General features: G+C 42.0%; 1 protein-coding gene across 3 annotated transcripts in view; it reads right to left on the bottom strand.

Moving 5' to 3' along the window:
- CS (citrate synthase) overlaps positions 1-22,443 on the bottom strand; it is a 29,369-nt gene extending 6,926 nt beyond the window's left edge. The window contains exons 1-7 of one of the 3 annotated variants that reach the window (XM_039216866.1): positions 22,248-22,443; positions 21,530-21,633; positions 9,402-9,452; positions 8,853-8,960; positions 7,170-7,235; positions 6,610-6,741; positions 6,164-6,352 (exon numbers count right to left, since the gene is read on the bottom strand). In XM_039216866.1, the coding sequence (XP_039072797.1) occupies positions 6,164-6,352; positions 6,610-6,741; positions 7,170-7,235; positions 8,853-8,960; positions 9,402-9,452; positions 21,530-21,577 (594 nt within the window). In that variant the 5' untranslated portion in view covers positions 21,578-21,633; positions 22,248-22,443. Of the gene's footprint in view, positions 1-6,163; positions 6,353-6,609; positions 6,742-7,169; positions 7,236-8,852; positions 8,961-9,401; positions 9,453-9,851; positions 9,962-21,529; positions 21,634-22,247 lie in introns of all 3 variants that reach the window. The other 2 variants (XM_039216868.1, XM_039216867.1) reach the window with 2 other exon arrangements.
- Between the last annotated feature and the right edge of the window lie 4,625 nt (positions 22,444-27,068).

Genomic DNA, 27,068 nt, shown 5'->3' with positions numbered 1-27,068 from the left:
AAAAAAAAAAAAGTGATAAACATAATCCGGTTGCCTCTTTTGTGATGTTAACAGTTTGCTCAATTCTTGTGTGTCAATTTTTAAGAAAATGTTTACTTTGAGAGAGAGAAGAGAGAACGCATGGGGGAAGGGCAGAGAAAGAGAGAGAAAATTCCAAGCAGACTCTGAACTGTCAGCGCAGACAAGGGGCTCCAACTCACAAACCATGAAATCATGACCTGAGCCAAAATCAAAAGTCTGGGTGCTTTACCAACTGAGCCACCCAGGCACTCTTCTTGTGTGTCAATTTTATCTTCTCAAAGGGAATTTTAAGTTCCTTAGGGACAAGACAGGGTTTTGGTATTTTGTTTTCTTTTTTTAAATAACTTAAAAAAAATGTATTACTCAAATATCTAATATTAAGTTAACTATAAATATATATATATATATATATATATTCAGTGAATTCTGTAAATGCTACTAAATTCAATATGAATACTGCCAAAATTAAGGGTGCCTCGTGGCTCAGTTTAAGCATCTGACTCTGTATTTTGGCTCAAGTCATGATCTCATGGTTAATGAGTTCGAGCCTTACATCAGGCTCTGTGTTGAGAGTGTGAAGCCTGCTTGGGATTCTGTCTTCCTCTCTCTCTGCCCCTCCTCTGCTCTCTTTCTCTCAAAAGCAAGTAAACATTTAAAGAATATACTAAGGGGTGCCTGGGTGGCTCAGTCGGTTAAACGTCTGACTTCAGCTCAAGTCATGATCTCACGGATCGTGGGTTTGAGCCCCGCGTTGGGCTCTGTGCTGACAGCTAGTTCAAAGCCTGGAGTCTGTCTTCGGATTCTGTGTCTCCCTCTCTCTCGGACCCTCCCCTGCTCATGCGGTCTCTATCTCTCTCTCTCAAAAATAAATAAAACATTAAAAAATTTTATAAAAAAATAAATAAAAAATATACTAAAAAAAGAATATTGCCAAATTAAAAAGCTACTTAAAAAATTTTTTTAAAGTTTTATTTATTTCTGATAGAGAGAAAGAGAGACAGCATGAACAGGGGAGGGTCAGAGAGAGAGGGAGACAGAGAGTGTGAAGACAGGCTCCAGGCTCTGAGCTAGCTGTCAGCACAGAGCTTGACATGGGGCTTGAACCCACGAATCCACAAACCGTGAGATCATGACCTGAGCTGAAGTCGGACGCTTAACCAACTGGGCCACCCAGGCGCCCCTTAAAAAGCTACTTGAGGGGCGCCTGGGTGGCTTAGTCGGCTAAGCGTCCGACTTTCGCTTAGGTCATGATCTCGCAGTTCGTGAGTTCGAGCCCTGCATCGGGCTCTGTGCTGACTGCCAGCTCAGAGCCTGGAGCCTATTTCGGAGTCTGTGTCTCCCTCTCTCTCTGACCCTCCCCTGCTCACGCTGTCTCTCTCCTAGAAATAAATAAAAATATTTAAAAAAATAAAAATAAAAAAAAAAAGCTACTTGAAACAAGAAATACTCAGCTAACAATTGCAAATTCTCAAGAGATTACTTACATGACAATCATACTATTAACCATACTTCCTTGCAGATTTATAACCCCCAAGGAAGTAGGCTGCTTCCGGAAGCCTGCATCGAGTATATGCAGTTCTAAGAGACCTAGACTGATTAGCAGAATGGCAAGAAGGAAAGGATCCTGGGGAAGATAAATTATTATCTGTGGTGTATATACTAACTTGCAAAACTATTTGGAAAATATGAATGGCTACATCAAAAAGAAGCCACATAAAGGAGATTGTGTCATCTTCTAGTATTGAGAATGAAGTTTATAAAACAACAGACCAGGCATAACAATATGGGATCCTTATACTGCTTTTTGCAGTGGTCAATGTTGTACAGTCAAGGAGAGATCAAAACAAAACAAAACAAAAACTGACAGAGAACTCCTGCTATTTCTTCTTCAATAAGCTAAGACTGAGGTGCTATTTAGCTATTTGTACAACACATTCTTCATTGATAAAGCCTTGGGGAAAAAATGTTAAAATATGCCAACATCACAACTATCTGGAATAAAGGTTATAAAACTGACCACCAACTTATCATCATCATCATCATCATCATGAGCCAGCATCTCTATGGATAGTAAAATCCTGGTCAGGCAGTTAGCAATCAATCATTATTATTATTACTATTCTTATTTTAAAGTTTATTTATTTTGAGAGAGAGAGAAAGAGAGATAGCAGGAGTGGGAGGGGGGTGCAGAGAGAGAGAGAGAGAGAGAGAGAGAGAGAGAGAGAATCCCAAGCAGGCTCTGCACTGGTAGTGCAGAGCCCAATGCAGGGCTCAATCTCATGAATGAAGAGATCAGGACCTGAGTCAAAATCAAAAGTCAGATGCTTAACTGACTAAGCCACCCAGACATCCCAGCAATCAACCACTATTGAGATGACACAGAAAAAGAAGAGAGCCCCTAAAGTGAAGCAAACTCAAGTCTGAATCTGGTCTCTACCACTTATTAACTGCATGACATGGGTAAGCTATTTCATAGCTCTAATCCTCAGTTTTTCCATTCAGTAAAATGAGAGTAACAAATAATATCTACCTCACAGGGTTGTTCTGAGGATTAAATCAGTAATGAATGTAAAGCATTTAAGCACACTATTTGGCATGTTTTCAAGAAATATTAGGTATTCAGATGATTTTATCATAAAAGCTTCAAAACCTCTGTATACCGTTTTTAGGCTTTACAAAAGATGGCATTACTAGTAAAACTTGATGGGTCAGGTACTTTGCAAATTTTACTTAATACAGTATCTTAAGGGTACTTCACAATTAAATAGCTAACTGCATCACTGTAATCTCCTGGTCATGAGTTAAGTCACTCAGAAAAAGACCTAACTTTTTCAACTCAATAGATTATATTATTTCTCTCTGTTATGGAAGAAATGTTGTAGGCTGTAGATCATCCTCTTGATGTATATGTTAAAAAACAACAACAGTATGAACTAATGGTTCTAGTAAAAACTCAGATCATACATAAACTCAACATAAATTTAAAAAAAATTTTTTGGGGGCACCTGGGTGGCTCAATGGGTTGAGCATCTGACTGGCTCAGGTCATTATCTTGCAGTTTGTGAGTTCAAGCCCTGCTTTGGGCTCACTGCTGTCAGCACAGATCCTGTCTCAGATCCTCTGTCTTCCTCTCTCTCTGCTTTTCCACTACTCACATGTGTGCTCTCTCTCTCTCAAAAATAAATTAAAAAAAAAAAAATTAAAAAAATTTTTAAATCTTTAATTCTTTTTCTTTTTTTTTTTTTTTTTTTAAGGTTTTTATTTATTTCTAGGAGAGACAGAGACAGAGACAGCATGAGCAGGGGAGGGTCAGAGAGAGAGGGAGTCACAGACTGAAACAGGCTCCAGGCTCTGAGCTGGCAGTCAGCACAGAGCCCGACGCGGGGCCCGAACCCACGAACCGCGAGATCATGACCTAAGCGAAAGTTGGACACTTAACCAACTGAGCCACCCAGGCGCCCCTCTTTAATTATTTTTCAATGAGAGACAGAGCATGTGAGCAGGGTAGGGGCAGAGAGAGGAGGAGACAGAATCCAAAAGAGGTTCCAGGCTCCAAGCTGTCAGCACAGAGCCTGATGCAGGGCTCAACTTGTGAACCACAAGATCATGACCTAAGCCGAAGTTGGACACTTAACTGACTGAGCCACCCAGTCGGTTGCTCCCCAACATAAATTTTTAAACAGAAATAACCAGCTGAATGATGCCATGTATTTCTACTTAAGTAGCCTATGGTTAAATTAACCAAGACAGAGAACTGATTAGAAATAGTGTGTCTGACTTTTGAGAGAGACACATGATGTAACAGCAAAAGTGCATGAACCTCTACTAAACTAGTTACTGGTGCTAATTTTTGTGCAGTGTGAACTTACCAGACACACATCCTAAGGTTGGCAAATGTATCAGTACTGCTTATAAATATTCTCCCAAAGATTGGCAGAGTCCTGAAATATAACATGTTTACCTCAAGACAGCCATCCTCAGATGACAACTCAAAGAAATTAAGGCAGAACAATCAGTCAATGGCCACATGTTGAAAAGGAGGCAACAGCAAGCAAAGGAGTACAAGATTCATTTTGATGATTCAATAAAGAACAGTATGAAGCAATGAAGCATGTTTGGATGCGCCAGAATGTCTTACAGGCCATCTACTGTAAAGTATGAAGAAGCTATTTTTCTCCCCTTCTCATTACAGTCAAGACAACAGCATTGTAAACAATTACAGGCACATCTGAGTGGCCAATTTCTAAAAGACAAGTTATTTATTTATTTTTTATAGCAGGCTCCCTGCTGGCAGTGCAGAGCGCAACGCGGGGCTCAAACTCCCGAAACTACAAGATCATGACCTCAGCCAAAACCAAGAGTCAGACGCTTAATCAACTGAGCCACCCAGGCACCCCTAAAAGACAAGTTTTAAAGTAGAAGAACTGTTGGTCTTGATTTAACCTTTTCTGTTATGATGACCCACACAAATAACAATTACTTGAATAGCATTTAAAAAAGAAAATGGAGGGGTGCCTGGGTGGCTCACAGTGGTTAAGCACTGACTCTTGATTTTGGCTCAGATCATGATCTTATGTTTCATGAGTTTGAGACTCACACTGGGCTCTGTGCTGACAGTGCAGAGCCTGCTTGGAATTCTCTCTCTCCCTCTCTCTCTCCAATTAAATAAACATTAAGAAATATATATATATATACACACACACACACACACACATTAGAGAAAATGGAAAGCAATATATTCAGATTATACAATCTTCTGAATGTGCTGATATATGGCTTTATAAATTCTTTAAGTGCTTATGAATGTGTATATTTTCCATCCTTCCTATACCTTCCTTCTCTCTTTTTTTTAAATGCTTATTTATTTTGAAAGGGGGAGAGAGAGAGAGAGAGAGAGCGAGCTCTGAAGAGGCAGAAAGAGATATTCTCATGCAGCCTCTGCACCATCAGCACAGGGCCTGATGTGGGGCCTGAACCCATGAACTGTGAGATCATGACCTGAGCCGAAATCAAGAGTTGGTCACTTAACCAACTGAGCCACCCAGGCACCCCTATACCTTCCTTCTCAATGCTAACCAGACTAATTTAAAACTCTCCTTCCCCCTTTCCCCTACTAACAAATACAATTTTTTATACACAGTTGGCATTGAGTAAATATTGACCAACCAAATGAAGCAGGATTTGCCAAAACGCCAAGGGAATTGCATCAGACCAGTGGGTCATGCTATTCTGCAAAAAGGAACCATTCTGTTCCTATATCACCTGTCTCCAAATAAGAAAAAGAAAATGAGATGTCCTACAGTAAACCAAGCCAGTTAACTTGTAATTTACAGAGTTTTTCTGAGTACTATGTGGGGTATTAGAAAGAGGATGGAAGGAATTATGTACCATATGTTGGGACAAGGCACAACAGTCTTCTTATACTCTGACCAGTTCAAACATTTCATTCTCAAAAAATAAAGCTCATTTGTTTCTGGATCCGATTTCCAAGATACTAATGACCCTTCTGCTACTGACGGGTATTTTGAGCAGGACAGTACAGAACTGTGGCTAACTGGCCTCAGTCCTTCTGGACTCTAGAACTGCTTTAGTTTCCATTCACCAAACTTCTCAAGGTTCTCCTTATTTGAAGTTAAGAACAAGAAGGGACATTTTGGGCTAGGGTAAGACTACTCTGAAATCTTCCTCAGGGATCCTGCAATTAAGTCACATCCTTTTCAGTTTTCCAACAGCTCGTGTAATCTATTACAGCAAGATTACAGCAAGAATTGTAGTTTTTGTTTTAAGTAGGCGTCACGCCCAGCACAGAACCCAATGCAGGGCTTGAACTCATGATCGCAAGATCAATACCTGAACTGAGATCAAGAGTCAGATGCCATCCAAGTGCCTCCTAAATTGTAGTTTTTTTTACATGTATATCACCCTAACCAAACCGATAACCTTGGTGATACAAAGCGTGCTCCATTTATCTTTGCGATCAAGGACTGAAAAAAAAAAAAAACAAGCCTAAAATAAAAATTTATTAAAGGAGTTTCTGGCATAACTCAGCGAAGTAATTCTCCAAAACATTCCTTTTTCTTCCGTCTTACTGAAGTCCCTTGAATCCTCAACACACATCAATCATTGCATCAAAATTTCATACCTCCCAGTACTTGGTTCGGTTGATACCCTCTGCATATGCTCGGGCAAAGTTACTTTCACTGTTGAGGGCTGTAATGGCTGCACTGAGCTGAGACATGGGGTGTAGATTGGTGGGAAAGTTGTCTAGCATGGTGACAACATGGGAAGGTAGAGCTGCCCTCTTTGCCCACTCTTTTGAAAGCCAAGACACCTGTGGAAAGGGAGACATTAGTCAGAACACTAGGTGAGGAATAAGAAGAGAAATAAAAAGACAGTGACATCTGAGTGAAGAAAATCCAAGAGAATACAACCCAATCCACTTATACAGCAGAAGTCTGTTCTGATTCCTTCCCCTCACTATACATCTTTAAAAACTACCACCCAGAGACAGATCAGGATTAAGTGTCCGAGATTAGAGAAAGGCAAAGTAGGAGGAGAATGAGAAGGACTAATACCCTTCTGCTTTACCTGTTCCTCTGTTGGGATTTGTCCAGTTACCAGCAACCAAAATAAGCCCTCCGGCAGGGGTTCTTCACCTCCTTTAGCCTTGGGCAGCAGTTTCTGACATTCAGGGATACTGTAGCCTCGGAAACGGATGCCCTTGAGAGGGAAGAGGTACAAATCTTAAGTTTATTAGCCTAGAAGTCACATAATTGACTAGTCCCACTCTTAACAGATCTTTCAACAAGTTAGAAAGGCTCCATGCCCAAAGCGGGGCTTGAACTCACGACTGTGAGATCGAGTTGGAAACTCTACTGACTGAGCTGCCCAGATAGCCCTAGAATATAATTTTTAAAGCTTAGATCTCCACATAACTTAATTCTGCTTGATACTTTTAGTTTTAATCATTGATATATTAAATACGTATACTTGTTCTTCAGTTATCCTATATGAACCTATTTTCCATCTTCCAAAACATGAAGGCAGATGCTTTATTTTGTTTTCCTTACCTTCACTGGTCTAATCCATGCTGTGCACAATAGTCATTAACTCAGCAATTAGTAGTGATTGACATGAAGGTCTCTTACCTCATCAGGATCAAGAACTGATGTTTCATAAACCAATCCCTTCATGCCTCTCATGCCACCATACATCTAAAGAAAAAGACAGATATAACCAGTAATCAGAATAATTCAGACTAGAGCTTGTTAGTGCTTCATGGGGTCTGAAAGGGGAAATTTATTCTCTGATTTGCAAGACTTCATCTGTGGAAAGAAGATTCCTGAGGAGGTAACATACTATAAAATGGGACTTTGCAAGGAAGAGGGCTAACATTGGGAATGAAATTTTTAAGTTGAAAAATTGCTATCTTTATTTAAGGTGTCTGACTCTGTTTCCTTTTCTTCTTGTATTTTTTTTTAAAATGTTTTATTTTTGAGAGAGAGAGAGAGAGACAGAGCAGAAGTAGGGGAGGGGCAGAGAGAGACAGAGACACAGAATCTGAAGCAGGATCCAGGCTCTGAGGTGTCCACATGGAGTCTAATGCGCGGCTAGAACTCACAAACCATGAGATCATGACCTGAGCTGAAGATGGACGCTTAACTGACTGAGCCACCCAAGTGCCCCTCTTGTATTTTTCTTCTACCCACTCTTACCCTCTCATTCTCATCAACCAAAGTAAACAGAATGAGTTTTATAACAGGGAAGAAAGATAGAGACCAAAGGCTAAACACTGCTGTGGAGTTACCATTTGAGCTGCTCAGACTCTTAGGGCTGGAGAAGAAGCCATCTTAAAGTTCTTCTAGAGAGCCTGCTAGATCCGTGGTATAGCTAGATGGTCAGTATGGCATTAACTCTAAGTTTAAATTTTTTTAATGTTTATTTATATTTTATATTTGAGAGACAGAGAGAGAGAGAGACAGAGACAGACAGACAGACAGACACACGGAGACAGAATATGAAGCTGAGGGGCGCCCGGGTGGCTTAGTTGGTTGAGCGTCCGACTTTCGCTTAGGTCATGATCTCGCGGTTTGTGGGTTCGGGCCCCGCGTCGGGCTCTGTGCTGACTGCTAGCTCAGAGCCTGGAGCCTGTTTCAGTCTGTGACTCCCTCTCTCTCTGACCCTCCCCTGCTCACACTCTCTCTCTCTCTCTCCTAGAAATAAATTAAACATTAAAAAAAAAAAAAAAAGAATATGAAGCAGGTTCCAGGCTCTGAGCTGTCAGCACAGAGCCTGATGTGGGGATCGAACTCATGAGCTGTGAGACCATGACCTGAGCTGAAGTTGGATGCTGAAATGATTGAGCCACCCAGGCACCCCATGGATGGCATTAACCCTAACAGACAGCTCTGGCCCCAAAAGCTGAAGGGCTGAGAAAAGGAATAGAAACTTCATTCATCCCTCCCCATACTTAAATTAGGTTAAGCTCAACTATTAAATTTATAGAGAAGAACAGTCTAATTTTTTTTTTTTTAAGAGAAAAAGAGTGAGCATGAGCAGGGGAGTGAGAGGGAGAAAGAGACAGTGCAGAGCCCAGCATGGGGTTTGATCCCGTGACCCTAGATCATGACTTGAACCAAAATCAAGAGTCAGATGCTCAACTGACTGAGCCACCTAGGCACCCCAGAACAGTCAAATTCTAATGAACGTCTTAAGCTCCACTGTTTCCACATATGGGACAGAATGCTTCTGAACAGTCAGTGAAGAGAATGGTATTTTTGTTGAAGTACATTATGGAGCTACTTTTTCCAGCCAAACCCCACAACTCTTACCATGTCCACAGTGATTTGGCCCACTACTGTCTTGCCATGTTGCTGCCTGAAGGTCTTTATTCTGGCTTGCTCCTTGGGTATCATATCTGCCAATATGTCTTTCAGATTCTAAAAGGAGAAGTAGAAAGGCTAAGTGATGGTCAAAATGTTGATTAGATTTCCTACAAAGTAGGTATGTTAAGACATCTTTTTAGAATTTGGCTTTCTCAATCTGCCAGGGAAATCTGGCCAACTATTCTGCACAGATGAGTGGAAAAGAATTAAACAGAAAGGGAGAGGAATGAGGAGTTATTATTGGGTCAGAGTTTCAATTTGGGAAGGTGCAAAAGTTCTGGAGATGGATAGTAATGATAGTTGTACTTAATGCCACTAACCTATACACTTAAATAGTAGCAATAATAATAGTTACAATAACAGTAACAACAGACACCTCTCAGAGATACTCAAGATATATGAGAGGCTAGGTGGTAACCAACTGCTGCTTACCGCCCCCTCAATCCCAGGATCAGATTGCCTCAATAATTCTTTGTCCTCTTTTCCAAACCTTACCGTAGTGGAAGCACTGGCATGCCGAGCAGCAAGAACAAGACAGGATGCATTCTGTAAAGAAAACACAAAACCTTAAGCAACAGTTACTCCTCCTTCCTATGTATTAACAGGAAGTTGTTATAGCGACTCATCCTCTCTCAGTCTCTCCATCTTAGCCTCTAAGGACAGTCTGACATGAAAAAAAGTTGTAAAAGGCCCTGTACAGCTTTGAAAGAGTTCCTAGTCTGGAGGCAGTAGCAGATTTAATTCTGCTTCTTGCATCCATAGCTTTAATAGCATTCCCTGGGGAGAGATTCTTTCTCATTATCTGGATTTCAGTGCTGGGCTTGGTTAGGCACAGAAAAGGTCAGAGAGGCAGTTGTTAGAGTACACAGGCCATCCCAATCTAGCTGTCAATAGTTCTGAGTGGCCCTGAGAAAAGCAAATGAGGAAACTGATCAACTACTTAACCCTGCAGTAAGCTCTGTCCAGCACCTAGTCTTTTGGCAGCACTTCAACCTCTCCAGTCTAGGAGAGCCCACAGGCAGAGGCAGCCTTTCACGACACTACTTCAAAGGTTCCTGGAAAAAGCACACAGAAGACAGAACATCTACGATGTAACAACTGACAGACTATGCAACAACAGCTTTGGGGAACTAGAAAACTGGAAAATTCTCTTCTCCTAAGTACTGAGAGAAAATAATTATTAAGCTAGAGTTGTATATCTAGATGAGGAAAAAAATCTTAACAAAGGGGGTGAAATAAAGACATTTTAGATAAACAAAAGCTGAGTTTATCATCTACATACCTATACTAAAGGAATTTTTAAAGATATACTTTAGAACCATATACACAGGTCTGAGATTCAAGGCAACCTTCACTATAAAGGTAAGCTGTGTAGCTATCCTAGGTTTTCTTTGTTTAGAGAGATTTTTTCTCCCCAAAAGAAAAATTACTTTCTATGAGAAGATTGCTGAGTTGCAACATAAAGTTCAACGCTACTTTTGAAAAAAGAAAACCAATTACACTACTAAGTGCCTATGTATGAAGTTTGACAAGATTAACTTTTCTGCACATTATTTTGAAGATAAGATAGTGTAAGCCTCATTTCCCTCATTATAAAACTGGTGTTAAATACTCACCACACAATCTCACAGGATTCTCTTGTGATAATTATAATGATAATTACAAAGAAAGCACTTTCCAAACTAAAAAGATTACACATACACACAAACTAATCCAGGAGCAAGATCACACCTTTCTTCCTTTTGCCAAAAGGCCAGATACACTTTTTCTTGTAACTATTGCATTGCTGATTACACTGAAAATCATTTGAAGCAATAGTATTGTATAAATTCCAAAACACTACATGCCTATATGAGAATTCAGTAGGACTGGAGTTTTTTTTTTATAATTTAGTACCTGTCTTTCTGTTGGGGAGTAAGGGAGAACTTCAAAGGGAAGAGATCCTTCAATAAAGGTTATTTTCAAAAGAATCAACTTGTTAAAAAAGAAAAAAAATCAATCCAAAGCTAAATTCGGAGTACAATGTAAGCTATGTTCCTAAAACAGAGGGGGAACCGGGGTGCCTGGGTGGCTCAGTCGGTTAAGTGTCCGACTTTGGCTCAGGTCATGATCTCACCATTTATGAGTTCGAGCCCCACAAAGGGCTCTGTGGACAGTTTGGAGCCTGAAGCCTGGTTCAAATTCTGTATCTCTCTCTCTCTCAGACCCTCCCCCACTCACACTCTGTCTCTCTCTCTCAAAAATAAACAAACATTAAAAACAAATTAATTAATTAAACAGAGGGGGACTGCCTCAGCTTGTTAACCAGGACTGTCCTTAACTCCTTTCATTAACTTCCTAAAGAGTCTCCTCTGGCTCACTGAGGACCATTTGGGCAAGAAGTAGGCAGCACAAACAGGTCTTTAGCCTCTTCACCCAACATGGGGCAAATGGGAACTTGACCTAGCACCTAAGAAATATGTTTACTTTTTCTTACTAGTCACCAAAAAGTGAACAAAGGAAAACACGTGAATAAGTTCTATTCCATGCTCCATGGTCCCACAGATCCCCTGTTACAGAAGGGCTACCTCCCAGAGACTACCCCAGTCCTGTAGCAGATCTTTTAATTGTGGGTGGTTGGTTATTGTTGTGGTTTGGTTTAGTTTCTAAAAAGGTTACAGGGGGGGCGCCTGGGTGGCTCAGTTGGTTAAGCGTCTGACTTCGTCTCAGGTCATGACTTCACATTACGTGAGTTCGAGCCCCACGTCAGGCTCTGTGCTGAAGGCTAGTTCAGAGCCTGGAGCCTGCTTCAGATTCTGCGTCTCCCTCTCTCTGACCCCCGTGTGGTCACACTGTCTCTCTCTCTCCCTCTCAGAAATAAATTAAAAATAAATAAATAAATAAATAAAAAGGTTACAGGGGAACATATCATCTGAGAGAAGAAAGAAGTTAAAAATCTCTCCATAATGGCAATTTTCCCATTTTTAAATCATCTTTAAGTTTTTTTTTAATTAAAAAAATTTTTTTAATGTTTATTTACTTTTGAGAGAGGGTGAGACACAACAGAGCTCAAGTGGTGGGGAGGCTCAGAAAAAGAGGGAGACACAGAATCTGAAGCAGGATCCAGGCTCTGAGCTATCAGCACAGAGCCCAATGTGGGTCTCGAACTCACAATTGTGAGATCATGACCCGAGCTGAAGTCAGATGCTCAACCGACTGTGCCACCCAGGCGCCCCGCATCTTTAAGTTTCTATACAGCAGGCTTAGTCAGAAGGGCATGCAACTCTTGATCTCAACATGGTGAGTTTGAGCCCCAGGCTGGGTGTAGAGATTACTTAAAATTAAAATTTTTCAGGCGCCTGAGTGGCTCAGTCCGTTGAGTGACCAACTCTTGATTTCAGCTCAGGTCATAATCTCAGGGTTGTGGGATTCTAGCCCCACATCGGGCTCTGTTGTGGGCATGAAGCCTGCTTAAGACTCTCTCTCTCCGACTCTATCTCTCAAACTAAAGAATAAACAAATAAACAAGCTTCCTTCAAATAAACAAGCTTCCTTCTATCCAAGCTCTACTGAGTGAGTGTCCATATCTTAAGATGAAAATGGAATCCCCCCCCACCCCCGGTCGGAAGCTTTTCTTCCACAAACATCAACATAAAACAGCTTCTTTCCCCCTTGTGAGAGGGAACTGCTAGTATCAATGAGCTGCTCTCTTCTTTTACTTCAAGATAAACAAAAAACAAAAAAGAGGAAATCAGAAAGAAAGGATGGAAGATCACCTAAAAATGCTGAGAATGCAACATCATTTAAAGGACTCAACTGGGTCATCACTGCCCCTTCAGTTAGTCATTTCATAGATCTATTTATTTATTTATTTATTTATTTATTTATTTTTAAAATTTTTTAATGTTTTATTTATTTCTAGGAGAGAGAGAGAGAGACAGCGTGAACAGGGGAGGGTCAGAGAGAGAGGGAGTCACAGACTGAAACAGGCTCCAGGCTCTGAGCTGGCAGTCAGCACAGAGCCCGACGCGGGGCTCGAACCCACGAACAGCGAGATCATGACCTAAGCGAAAGTCGGACGCTCAACCGACTAAGCCACCCAGGCGCCCCTCATAGATCTATTTATATGAACGCTACTTTACGAGAATGCATAGGAAAAGAAACTTAGAACCAAACTATCACTCCACTTCCAACATCAGCAGTCTTAATTTCCTTTGTGGTGAGTGTCTTTGCCATTTAATGCAAGGAGCCTCAGGAGTAGCTTAGAGGGCTGATCTCAACTGTCCCTAATCTCCATCAGCAACACTTCTTGGCCAGATTTCCAATTTGCAAAGCAACATTAGTGTATGGATAGCTTGGCTATGTAGTTACAGAATAAAGCTAGTATATTCTGTTTCTATTGCCCTTCTCTGCCACTTATTAGCTGTGTGACACTAGCCAAGTCATTTAATCTTTCTGTGCTTTAGTTTCCTAATCAGTAAAACAGGAACAATAATACTACCTATCTCAAGGTATTGCTGTGGGGATTAATTAAGTCAACACTTATAAAGAACTTAAAACCACTTCTGGCCTATAGCAAGTACCTTGCATTTGTTATATAATAAATATATAAAATTACAAAGTTTGGCCATTTTCTCACACCCTTCAATATCAGGATTAGTCATAATTTTAGCTAACTCCGCAGCTTAAAAGAAAACTAAAGAAATTAGAAGGATTTTATTTTATATTTTTAAATGTTTTATTTATTTTTTGAGAGAGAGATAGTGACAGTGTGAGTAGGCGAGGGTCAGAGACAGGGAGACACAGAATCAAAAGACAGGCTCCAGGCTCTGAGCTAGCTGTCAGCACAGAGCCGAACGTGGGGCTCGAACCGTGAGATCATGACCTGAGCCAAAGTTGGACGCTTAACTGACTGAGCCACCCAGGCGCCCCTAGGATTTTAAGGCAGCAATTCAGTGCTGTAACCACTCAAAAGGCTAGAATAGGAATAATTCAAATTAGAACAATTTTACCTAATGATGCTGAAACAGAGCACATATTTGGAATTAGGAAAGAAATCTGGGTTCTAGCCCCAGCTCCATTACTAAATTAACAGACATCGAAAGCAAAACAACGAACTATAGTTGGCCCTTGAACAACACAGGAATTAGGGATGCAGATCCCCCATGCAGTTGAAAATCTGGGTATAACTTTTGGCTCCCTCCAAACTCTACTACTAAAAGCCTACTGTTGACCAGAACCCTTTCTGATAACATAGTCTATTAATACCTATTTTGTACATTATATATTTTACCTACTGTATTCTCACAAAAAAGCTGAAGAAAATGTTACTATAAAATCATAAGAGAAAACACATTTGCAGTACTGTACTGTAAAAATCCACATATAAATGGAGAAGCACAGTTCATACTGTGTTGCTCAAATGTCAGCTGTATTGTTTTCCTTCCCTTCTCCACGTTTAGGATAACACTCAAGTTATTGTAATAACAGCCCAAAGTCTGAGTTAAGGCTCTAAGAAGGATATATATAAAGGTACTCAAGTCTTGCTATTTAAAATATGACTGCCGGGGGGCGCCTGGGTGGCTTAGTCGGTTAAGCGTCCGACTTTCGCTTAGGTCATGATCTCACGGTTCGTCGGTTCGAGCCCCGCGTCGGGCACTGTGCTGCCAGCTCAGAGCCTGGAGCCTGTTTCAGTCTGTGACTCCCTCTCTCTCTGACCCTCCCCTGCTCACGCTGTCTCTCTCTCTCTCTCTCTCCTGGAAAAAAAAAAAAATTAAAAAAATAAAATAAAATATGACTGCCGGGGCACCTGGGTGGCTTAGTCAGTTAAGTGTCCGACTTTCGCTTAGGTCATGATCTCGCAGTTCGTGGGCTCGAACCTCGCGTCGGGCTCTGTGCTGACTGCCAGCTCAGAGCCTGGAGCCTATTTCAGAGTTTGTATCTCCCTCTCTCTCTGACCCTCCCCTGCTCACGCTGTCTCTCTCTCTCTCCTAGAAATAAATAAAAATATTAAAAATAAAATAAAATAAAATATGACTGCCTACGGGCACCTGGGTGGCTCAGTAGATTATGTATCCCGACAACTGGTTTCAGCTCAAGTCATGATATCATGGTTCATGAGTTCAAATCTCTGCATCGGGCTTCAAGCTGTCAGCACAGGATTCTCTCCCTCTCTCTGCCCTTCCCCTGCTTGTGCAAGTGCTCTCTCTCAAATCTTAATGTTTATAAATAAAATATGACTGCCTAGCCAACAGCACTAGCATTACTTGGAGCTTGCGAGAAATGCAGACTCTTGGGCCTCACCTCAGACCTACTGCATCCAAATCTGCAATTTAACAAGCTCACTATATGATCCACATGAGCAATAAAGTTTGAGATACATACATAGCCGAAAGTGTTAAGCAAAGGAGCAAAAGGGTAGAATGCAGACATCCACGTGAGCAATAAAGTTTGAGATATATACATGGACGAAAGTGTTAAGCAAAGGAGCAAAAGGGTAGAATGCAGACGCTGGGATATACAGTTATTAAAGATCAAGTCTTAAATCCAGGTTCTGCTACTACCTAATATGTTACCTTGGCTATATGACCTAACTTCTGTAAGTCCCAGCTTTCACATCTCTAAATTGGCAATAATAGAGACAATTTCAAGGTAGAGTAGTAGACTGTTCAAAATAATCTGCAAGAAAGCATCTAGAACAGTGTTTTCTGCATAAGTGAGTTCAATAAATATGTTTCTTAGAAATGTGTTGGCCTATTATCTAACACCTCAGGTGTCACTACTCTCTCTCAGAGCTGGATTCCAGGAAAGAGGCAGTCAGCCCTAAAGAAGGGGTGAATGGATAATTCCCTCTACCTGTAGAGCAGGAAATAAAGCCCCAATTTCCTTTTTAAGGACCTTAACGGCCTACTGATGAAGAGGGGAGGAGTCTCAAGAACAAATGACTAGAAAGGAGATGCTGGAGGACTGGCACACCCAAGGCTACATACCTCATTTCATCTACCCGCCAGCTGCCAAAGAGACATGCTCAATAGTTTTGTATAGTACATGCAGGCTATACTCACTGATGGGACAGGCAGACTGTAAACCTCTGAGTCATCCCTGAACTTTCACCTACCAGCTCTGCCTCTAATTCCGGAGGTGTGGCAACTAGGCTTTTGGCTTCTGGTAGCAGGCCACGTGTAGAGTCACCCTACTGGAACAGCTGTCTGGTGAATCAGGGAATCACCTCATTCAATAGGTCAGCTCCTTCATGGGGAGAGATAGAGTGAGCTGCTTCCAAAGACAAGGGCCTGGCTCACATGTCTGACAGCCACGTTTCTCTACAGGGTGGGGGTGGGGCTATTACAATCAAGAAGAGGCTTTTTCAAACCTTGAAACACTGCCATCCCTTGCAAGAACTCTTCTAGTGAGTTTGCTATTATTGATGGAAGTGGGCTGTGACTCTCAAATGTACTAGAACAGAAAAATATAATTAAAAGAATTTCTATCTTAAAGGGCCAAGGGACGAAAAGGACTGATAGGACATGCAGAAAATTCTGCCAAAGATTTGCCTACAATACTTAGGGTATTTCTGGAATAAGATATTGGCAAAATCACCAAAAATCATCAGCAACTACTGCATCCTCCCTCAAATTCTAGAAGCCACAGAATCCTATTTGTTTTTGGGTTTTTTGTAAGATTTTATTTTTAAGCAATCTCAAGACCGAAAGTGGGGTTTGAATTCACAACCTCGAGATCAAGAGTCACACACTCCAGGTGCACCTGGGTGGCTCAGCTGCTCAAGGGACTGACTTTTGATTTTTGCTTAGGTCACGATCTCATGGTTCATGAGATGGAGCCCCACGTGGGGCTCTGTGCTAACAGCAGAGTGCTTGGGATTCTTTCTCTCCCCCACTTCTCAAAAAAATCAATCAATCAATCAACATTATAATAAAATAGACTTGCACACTCCACTGACTGAAGCCAGTCAGTACCTCCAGAATCCTATTTGAATAAGCACTTAATAAAGTGGTTATTTCCCTCCTACTCCTCTTAGCCTGTTATCATTATTGGTCCACACCTAGGACATTTATTCCATAGACGAAAAGCCAAATTTTCTTTGATCCTCCATCCTAGGCACATTTAGAACATGTCTTACAACATATGCAAGAGCTCTAGCATTACAAGCTTGAGAGATGCTCTTGATTTTAATGGAGCCCTTGTCCTTCATCAAAAAAAGATCAGAGCTTGCCAAGCCAGCAGAACTGGCTTAGCTGATGAAGCAAACATAATGCACTAATAACTGGTAGGAAAAATCTTCTGCTGCAAAGGCTTGCAATGCAGAAGGAACAACTTGCATTAAGGGGGAAAGAACACACACAAGACAAAGACTCCTCTCTCCCCAGAACCAGGTCAGAGAACTAAAGCCATTTAACATGTGTTTCACAATGGTGATATTGGAAGTTGGCGTGCAGTACTTGGTCAGGCCACTTAACAGCCTGAGCACAGTATCTTCAGGTTTCATACTCTGACCTCCTTCATATTCACAGGAGTTCCTTAATAATTCTACCTAATTGTCATTTTCTAATAGAGTCTTCCCTAAAGACTCACTCCAAGGAAGACCACAAAGGACACGAGTATAACCTCAGAAAAGAATCAAGAGCTCTAATTTTCCTTTTAGTAGAAATCCTAACTCTTCTTTAACAAATATTTTCCAAACACCTACTTATTCTAAATACACTAAGTGTACACTTGTGAATAAAGTATACAGGACCTGCCCTCCTACTACTTTCTTAGGAACTAGAAACTGCTCTCACTTCCACTGGGAGTTCCTTTGTAGTTTCAGCACCTAACACTTTGGTCCAGAAATTTACAAGATACTTCTGAAGGCTTTTGAAAAAAAGGCCTACAAAGACAAACCTAGAGAAAATAGCCTAAACGGACTATTGCCTAGTATAGTTACTTCTGAAGCCAAATTAAAAAAAAAAAAAGTTTATTTGAGAGAGAGAGGGAGAAAAAAAAAATGAACGAGTGGGGGAGGGGCAGAGAGACTGGAACAGAGGACCTGAAATGAATTCTGTTTTGACAGCATGGAGCCAGATGTGGGGCTTGAACCCACAAAACATGAGATCATGACTTGAGCTGAAGTCAGAATCTTAACTGAGCCACCCAGGTGCCCCTGAAATTAATTTTCAAAATAATCACTAATTCCAAAAAATAAAAAAATTAAACAGCCTAAATACTCAAAATTTTATATATATATATATTCATTCTCAATAAAGTTGCAAACAAAAGACCTGTATGTTTCTTTACTGGTCCACCAGGTCGGTCAACAGAAGTGGTTGCAAAAATACAAGTTTCCAGATCCTATCCTACCTTTGCTGAATCAGAATCTGAAGACAGGAATCATGAATGTGCCATGTGAACAAGCAACCCAGGTGATAATGCCCACTGTGAACTCACAGAACGTTTAAAATGGTAACATGTTAAAAGGAATACAGGGACCTAGGGGTGCCTAGCTGACTCATTTGGAGGAGCATGTGACTCTGATCTCAGGGTCATGACTTCGAGCCCCACAATGGGTGTAGAGATCACTTAAATAAACAAAACTTAATTTCACATCCTACTATATGACACAAAGCACTGAACTAGGCCAAAAAGAATTACTATATAGCTCTAGAGATCCACCACATCTGGCTTCCTGCCTTCTGTCCATTTGAACTAGGAATGCCAGCCTTCTCTTCTAATGACTTACTTCAGCACTGCTCACCTCACTGCTTCCCCACATCCATGTACTCATCTGCTACCAATCTAAAGGCCAGTAGGAAGAACAAATGCAGTCATCCCACCATTAGCATATGATGAGGCTTTTTACTCTCCATTTTCTCATCTTTGGCCCATCTAGTAAGCATCAAGGAACTGCCATCACTTTGGGTAGGCTGTGATTTGGACACTTGCCTTTAAAAGTTCTAGGCTGTAGGAGCCCCTGGGTGGCTCCATCAGTTAAGTATCCAACTCTTGGTTTTGGTTCAGGTCATAATCTCATGGTTCATGGGAGTGAGCCCCACGTTGGGGTCTGCCCTGCTTGGGAGTCTCTTTCTCCCTCTGGCCCTCTCCCCTGCTCATTCTCTCTCTGTCTCTCACACAAAAACAAAACAAACAAACAAAAAAGTTCTAGGCTGTAAGAGCACCTGGTTGGCTCAGTTGGAAGAGCATGCAACTCTTGATCTTGGGGTCATGGGTTCAAGCCCCATGTAGGTGCAGACGTTACTTAAATATATAAACTTTAAAAATGTTTTTTAAAAAATAAAAGTTCAAGCCTAACTACCATTTCACAGAAAAAAACTGATCTAGTGTTGTCGAACCCAATTTCAGACTAGGATTTATACTGTTCAGTAGTATAGGTCTACTGTAAAGGAATCATGGGTATAATTTAAGTGTTTTGAAAGGGTCTAGAAATAATATAAAAATACTTTTGCCTTGATTTTTTTTCAAAGTTATTGAACATTCTAGCTTGGAGGGACAATTCTCAATGGTACAAGAAGTAACAGATTTGTTGGGTTGCCTGGATGGCTCAGTGAGTAGAGTGTTTGACTTTGGCTCAGGCCATGATCTCTTGGTTCATGAGTTCAAACCCTGAAGCGAACTCTCTGCTGTCAGTGAAAAGCCTACTTCAGATCCTGTCTTCCCCTCTCTGCTCCTCCCCTGATCACACTATCTATCTCTCAAAAATGAATATTAAAAAAAAAAAGTAACTAGGGTTTAAGTTGGTGTTATAGGAGTCCAGGAGTGAATTAGTGACCATACTCTAATTCCCAGCCCAAATCCAGATCCAGATCACTTGTGAAAAGATAGTACACCACAAAGCGAAGGCACCCAGACCTAATACTAAGGCCAATGCTTAGTATGAATTCATTTGGATAAACAAGTCAAATAATCTCAAGGCTCTGAATTAGTCTATCTCCCCAACTCGGGTGTTCATTAAATTACCTAAAAGTGAGTAGGGTAGAACAATGCAACAATGGCTGGCATTTATGTCACCTAGCATGGTCAAAAAAATCTCTTCTCAGGGGTGCCTGGGTGGCTCAGTTGGTTAAGCATCTGACTTCGGCTCAGGGCATGATCTCACAATTCATGAGTTTGAACACTGCAGTTGGGCTCTGTGCGGACAGCTCCAAGCCCAGAGCCTGCTTCAGATTCTGTGTCTCCTCTCTCTGCCCCTCTCCTGCTCACGCTGTCTCATTTCCTCAAAAATAAACAAACGTTAAAAAAATAATAAAAGTCCAACTCTTGATTTCAGCTCAGGTCATGATCTCCAGATTTGTGAGATCGAGCCCTGCATTGGGCTCCATGTTGGACGTGGAGCCTGCCTGGGATTCTGTCCCTCCCTATTCCCCTGCCCTTCCCCCACTTGTGCGTGCTTTTGAATGTTAAAAAACAACAACAACAAAAAAACCTCTTCTCAGAAAAGTGAAACTACATCTGACCTTGAGAATCAAAGTAGTAGGGGTCAGTTCTCTCAGATCAGAAAACTATCTATTTTTGCTCTTTAAAGCCTACCTTAATAGCAACAGTAAAGCTGAGTTCCAGTTAAGTTGCAGGCTAATCTGAAAAACTCAGGCAGGTGCTAGCAATGCTGACAAAATGAAAGGCTTCTTGGTATCCTGATCATTCTGCTTAGATCTCAGGAAATTTCCACTCCTGTGTTTTTTGCTCATTTTAAGAGTCAAGAGCCTTCAAATGGCTTCCAATTTACAGGTTTCTGGGATCCTCGGGTTCATCCCTAACAGGAAAGTAAACAAAACAATAATGATTCTACAATTATGTAGCGCTGTCATCCCAAAAGCGTTCTGAGCTTCCCCAGAAGCTTAAAAGACAAAATAAACTCAAAACGTAAATTCTAAAGTTTTTTCAAATTTGCTGAAGGGTTAGATTAACTGGTCTGTGTTAGCAACTCTGGAATGAGCTAATTATAGTATCGTGTCCCCTATTCTGCCAAAACACTATCTAGAACTTGCTTCATTTCCCAAGAGGCTTCCTTACCCTGTTCCCTGGCAGCAGAAGCAACAGTCAAGTAAGACAAGTATCTCCCAAATGATCAGCCTCCACCTTGCTGCTGGGTACCTGGAAGAACCCCAGTGTAAATTCTACAGGCTTGATCTTATCTGTCAACCATGCAAGATAACACACAGCAAGCCGAAACCATTCTAAGACTTTCCTTTCCTTCAGGTGCTGGCAGCTTTAATCTGCAGAAGAGAAAGTATAAATTCTTTGCAGAAGTCAAGGTCATTTGTGGGACTGTCCCTGCTTGGATTAGAAGACTGGAACTACCCCCCCTCAACACAGCAGTTTCTCTACTTAAAGGGCTAAGCTATCCAGAGGCAAAAGTACTGGCAGTTTGAAGTTGAAAGTACCATTACCTGCAACAATATTCATATAATCCAAAGGCAACAAAATTCAAGGAAATTGGGGCCTCAAAGAACGAGAGGAATCTCTCCTGGGTAGAGTAGACTTAAAAGCAATGGCTAAACCTGAAATAGTAGAATTGGTCAGGTGACCAGCAGTACACACACACACACACACACACACACACACACACACACACACACAGAGAGACAGACACTCTCTCTCTCTCTCTCTCCTACCCAGTTATCTTCACTTACTGGCCTGCAGTTTGGAGGAACAATCTTTCTGGTTCCTTCTCCAATCATATGTGATAATCATGCAGAAGGCTTTACAGAAGGGCTCCACCCCATCCAAGCTCCTCCTATATGAAGAGTAAGTGCAAGAGTCCCAAGGACAAAGAGGACCTGAGTCCCACTCCACCAGAGGAACTGCTAAAGCTTGGTCCCTAAAAGCTTCAAAATTTGGGTTGGAGAAATGGAGAAAAGGCAGTTCTGGAACTGACGAGGCCTTCCCTACAAATCAGAAGCCGAAATCAGCCACTGCTCCATCTCTGGTCCAGGGACAGCGCGCATATCTCTTCACTCCTGCCACTTCTCCTTCCCCCCTCAACCCCTCCTCCAAACAGGCCCTTTCCCTAACTCCAATGGAATACAACACCTATGTTCTCCACTGGCAGCTCCTTTTCCCAGAGCTCTTCACCCTAGACATGCAGCGTGACAGTAGCAGCTGGGCTCTCCACCCGCCGGAGACCGCATGCCGGGGGCGGGCAGCGCTCTCTTTACCCGGAGGGGCACAAGGCCAGCGTAGCACATGGCCCTGGGAGCTCCACAGAGGTCTGGCGGCCAGCCAGGCGCAGGGCCCCTTTAAGGAGCGCTGGGGTGCGTACGGGTAGGGGAGGGAGACCCTGGCGCTAGAGGGCCTGCAGTCGCCTCAGCCCCACCCCGGGGCCGCGCGCTCCCTCCCTTAGTTGCTCACCTTGGCTCCGAAGAGCCGGGCGGCCGCAGTGAGTAAAGCCATGACGGGCGAACTCGGGGATCTGGCGGGGAGGGAAGGAAGGGACAGAGCTGCAGCAGGAACGGGAGCCGCCGCTGCAGCAAAGGCCGCGCTGACGGGTGGACAAGGTTGAAAGGAGGTGGCTGAGGGAAAGGGTAGACAAACCGGCGGCGGCGCCCAGCCCGGGGTCCTCAGCGAGGCCCCGCCTACTGCCCGAAACCGCTCCCGCCCCCTCTCAGGGGATTCACCTCCGGCTCGGCCATTGGCCCAGTGTGCATGTAGGCGGGACCTGAGCCGTTGACAGCAGTTGTTCCAGGCAGGATTGGACCGCCTGGGTTAGGCTAATTAAGGATGGGCGGGGGGGCGTGGGTCGTGTAGATGACTAAGTATGTGCCTGATAACTCAGTTAACTTCCTTCTTAGGCTTGCTTCCCTCTTGCCCTTAACACATTTCGGGTTAGTTCTCAGGTTAATAATGAGAGACAAAATCCCAAGGACTCCGACCTTGGAAGGTCCTCGGAAGCCAATCCTTTAATATACTATCATGGCTACTGATCATTGCCGGCACCTCCTGCCCCGCTGGCATGCTTTCTTAAAGAATGTCTTTGGTCAATGACTTAATGGCCATAGACGTGACGTCATGTGGACAGAGGTTATGATGCCAAAGTTAGCTGCTTGGTGATCATCTGAGGTCAGCAGAGGCCATGGTATTATAGATCGTAAGAGACCCCAATATGTGGAGAGGGAAACCAAAGGCAGGAGCCTGAATATCCAGTGTCTTTATGGGCTGTCAGTTCCGTGTCTAGTGCCAGGAAATCCAAATCTTACAAATACCCCCTTCCTATGAAGGCTTCCAAAGGTGCCTGACTCAGTTGGTGGAGCATGCCACTTTTGATCTCAGGGTTGTAGGTTCGAGTCCCACAATGGGTATAGACATTACTACAAAAATAAAATCTTAAAAAAAAAAAGAAGGCAGCACTTCCAACCCAGACTAGAACCTCTGGGTCCTGGGCATTAGTCTCACTGCCACTCCAGTCATATAACCCCATGCAGGCAGCCCACCCCACATCTAACCAGAAGATCAAAAGTTGCAAACTAGCCCCTCATCCAAAATTAGGGATTAAGCACCCTCTTTTTGTCACATCACTCCCTTCACTGCCAATCACTTCCATAGGGCCTCTGAACCCCTTCTCCTACATGGCTGTCTTGTATACACTTACCCTATGCTTCCCAGAGACCATTAAATAAACCACAGTACTAAATAGATCTTCCACACCACTTTTCACTAACTCCTCTTGGTAGACAAGACTTCAGGACCTTTCTACCTCCTAAACCCATCACTGTCATTGACCTAGGTGCAGAGGGAAACTAACCCAAGGACCAGGACACCTAATCTACAAACTCCAAGCTCCAAATGAATAGTCCTTTTATCTCCTCACATAGCAGTAACAAGGTTCAGAAGTTTCAGTACCATCTAAACCAGGTTTAGATAGACCTATTTTATAAAGAAATTAGTTTATAGTTTGGACTTGGGGAAAGAGAAATTAAACCACCATTTTCTCTTCTTGACTCTCCTTGTACCTAGCTTCACATTTTGCTAAACAATACTCCTCTGATTTGGAAATCCGACAGGTGGGTCTTAGGAAAGAAGGAACTTCATAAAGAGAAGCCGAGCAGTGCCCCAAAGGATCACTGACCTCAGCTACATTCTCGGTGACTTCAAAGCTCCAATGATCAATATTTGCTCCCAATTTAGCATCTCACAGAGGGTTTCCTCCTAACCCTAGAATAGTCTGGCCTGGTTTCTGCTCTCTGGTTAATTATCCACAGAGACTAACCAGCTGACCAGAGGCCTGAACTCTAGTACCGCAAAAGACAAGAGGCATTTTCAGGGTGAGACTACCAAAGGATAATTATTGAGTGGCCATAAGAGTAACCTATTTTGGAGCTCTAGTCACTGGCAGAAGGGTGGGAAACAGTAAAGCTCTAAGCCTCTTGACACCATGTCCTGGAGCAGTGTTATGACTACTTTATGGACTTGTTTTGAAGTTGTTTAGTTCTGACATCCACTACTATAACGCCAGTGGGAAAGCCCAGGGATCAGGACTAAATGTGATCACCCAGAAGCTAGCTTAGAATCTCTTTCTAAACGTGAATGGGACCTGGGGAGAAGAGAAGAAAGTTAAGGGAGAATTGGCTGAATAAAGCAGCAAATGAGCGTTAGGTCTAAATACAATTAAGTGCCTGAGAACTAGTGGGGGCATTGGAGAGAAGGCTGAGCACTGAGGTCATCTTAACCTTGGGAGGACCTCTTTAAAATGGACACAGGGGATGGTGCCCCCTGGTGGCTAAGGGTAAGTGGGAATATGCAGCCTAAGTTTCAACTGAAACTGCCTTTAAGTAAATCAAACTTCTGCATTTAATGGGTAACAACTAAAATTTATTGAATACTCATAATTTCCAGGTACTATCTAAATGTGGTACATGCATTATCTTAATTAATCCTCACAACAACTCTAAAGGATGTAGGTAATGTTAGTATCCCCTCAGAGGAGGAAACCAAGGTTTAGATAAAGTATTCTGCTCAGGACCATAGTTTGTAATTGCTCAGAAGCTGTACCTTAACTACTAAGCTGTACTGTTTATATGGTGATGACTACGAAAATTCAGCTGTAACTCAGGAAGGGGACTTCTGAATCACTGTTACGGTCTCCTGGGCACAGCAGCTCAGTGTGTTCTGTATTTTAAAATATTTTCTAAAATAAGGAATAGGGGCGGCTGGGTGGCTCAGTCGGTTAAGTGTCTGACTTCAGGTCATGATCTCGCGGTTTGTGGGTTCGAGCCCCACATCAGGTTCTGTGCTGGCAGCTCAGAGCCTGGAGCCTGTTTCAGATTCTGTGTCTCCCTCTCTCTGCCCCTCCCCTGCTCATTCTCTCTCTGTCTCAAAAATAAATAAACTATTAAAAAAATTTTTTTAGATAAATAATAAAATAAGGAATAGTCTTACTCATCTATAAAACGCTTGTATATTCATACCTGAAATACATGATAAATGGTGACCCTCCCAGAATATATAAAGGTAGGAGAGACAAACACTTAGCACCTAAAATGACCAGCGGGGTAGAATGGGTTTCTTATTAGAATCAGTCTGGAAAAATAGCTGAAAGGAGGATATAATGCTTTTTCACTTTTTTTCCCCCAGTGCTTTTTCACTATTGATTATTAGAGTCAGAGGGCATGTGTTCAAACTTGGAGGTGGTTTTCAACACAAGTACTAGTCTGCACAGCCACTAGGGACTACGTGGAGACTCCACTACAGGGAACAAGATAGAAAGGCCCACAGGCCTAAGGATAAGACAATCACGAAGGCTGAAGTTTTGATTCCCCAAGCCACAATATATTTGAACTTAGTTTCTTCATCTGTAAAAATGGGAGTAACATCTATTTCTTAGAACTGTAAAGATTAAGTAAGGTGTATGTGTTTGTTAAAGGAGTATTCAGCATCAACTAGTTCCTTTACCCTTGCTACTCATCCCTGTCCTATATTTAAAGGAATCTTGTCCCTGCTCTGAATCCTTTTTAACAGCCTAAAAATTCTCTTAAATTTATTTTTAAAATATTTATTTTTTATTTTTTTTAATTTAATGTTTTTTATTTATTTCTGAGAGAGAAAGACAGCGTGAGCAGGGGAGGATTAGAGAAAGAGGGAGACACAGAATCTGAAGCAGGCTCCAGGCTCTGAGCCAGCTGTCAGTACAGAGCCTGATGTGGGGCTCAAACGCATGAACCGTGAGATCATGACCTGAGCCAAAGTCGGACACCTAACCAACTGAGCCACCCAGGCACCCCTAAAACTTATTTTTAAAGGACTGGGTTTTCACATAATAAATTTCCTACTCACATCTAGATCTCATTTAAACACTATCTTTGAGAATATTTCTTTAAGTTCTAACATTTTACTGATAAACTCATTTAGAAGGCATCTAAAGCTTAAGGTATAACCAGATATGCAAGGTTAGCATTTGATCTACCAAATACTGGACTAGAATCATTTGCTGTAGGGAGCCTCCAGAAAGGTTCAGATAAATTCATGGATTCCTTGTGATAACCTGTGATATGAATAAAAAGATGTGCAAAGAATATCCTCCTAACCTTCTGAGGATCAAGTTGGGGAGGATAATGTCCACTCTTCTCTATGTAGGACACTCCTGTGTAGCAATGGCAAAGACTGTTGAGCTGGAGTTCTTAACAGCTATACCTTGACAGACTAGTGAGGTGTATCACAAGTAATTTATTACCAACTAACATCATTTTATTAAAGCTTGTGACTTATTTGCTTTTTTGTACATTAAAACAATTTCAAGTTCCCTGTAAGAGTACTTGCACACTTTTGATAAGCTTTCTGATGAAAGAGTAAGTTTTTAGACAGGAAGCAGGCAATGGATAGAATCCTGGGTATACTCACAGGGGTATGAAGAATGTGAACATTATTCATATGCATCATGGAAGAAAAAATAGTAACAGCTGGTCTGGAAAACAGCCTTGACAGGATACCGCATTTCTTATGGCTGATGAGAGAATAAGGAATTAATACTAGAGCCTGAGTTTTCAACTAATACCAGGATACTTGCTCTGAACTAGTTCATGTGTTAGATTTCTCAGGGATTTGTGACAAGAAAGACTTGCTGAATAAATTCACTTTGTGTGCCAGGCTTAGTACAGGGTATTAAGAGAAAAAAAGACTTAAAAAAAGAAGCTATTTTACAGCTATATTAGATAAGATTGACACTTGGGAACATTAGCT

This window comes from Hyaena hyaena, unplaced genomic scaffold (genome assembly GCF_003009895.1).
Source record: "Hyaena hyaena isolate Hyena2069 unplaced genomic scaffold, ASM300989v1 scaffold_655, whole genome shotgun sequence".
Classification (NCBI taxonomy): Eukaryota; Metazoa; Chordata; class Mammalia; order Carnivora; family Hyaenidae; genus Hyaena; species Hyaena hyaena.
The sequence above is the reverse complement of the archived record's forward strand: the minus strand, read 5'-3'. Positions and strand labels throughout refer to the sequence as shown.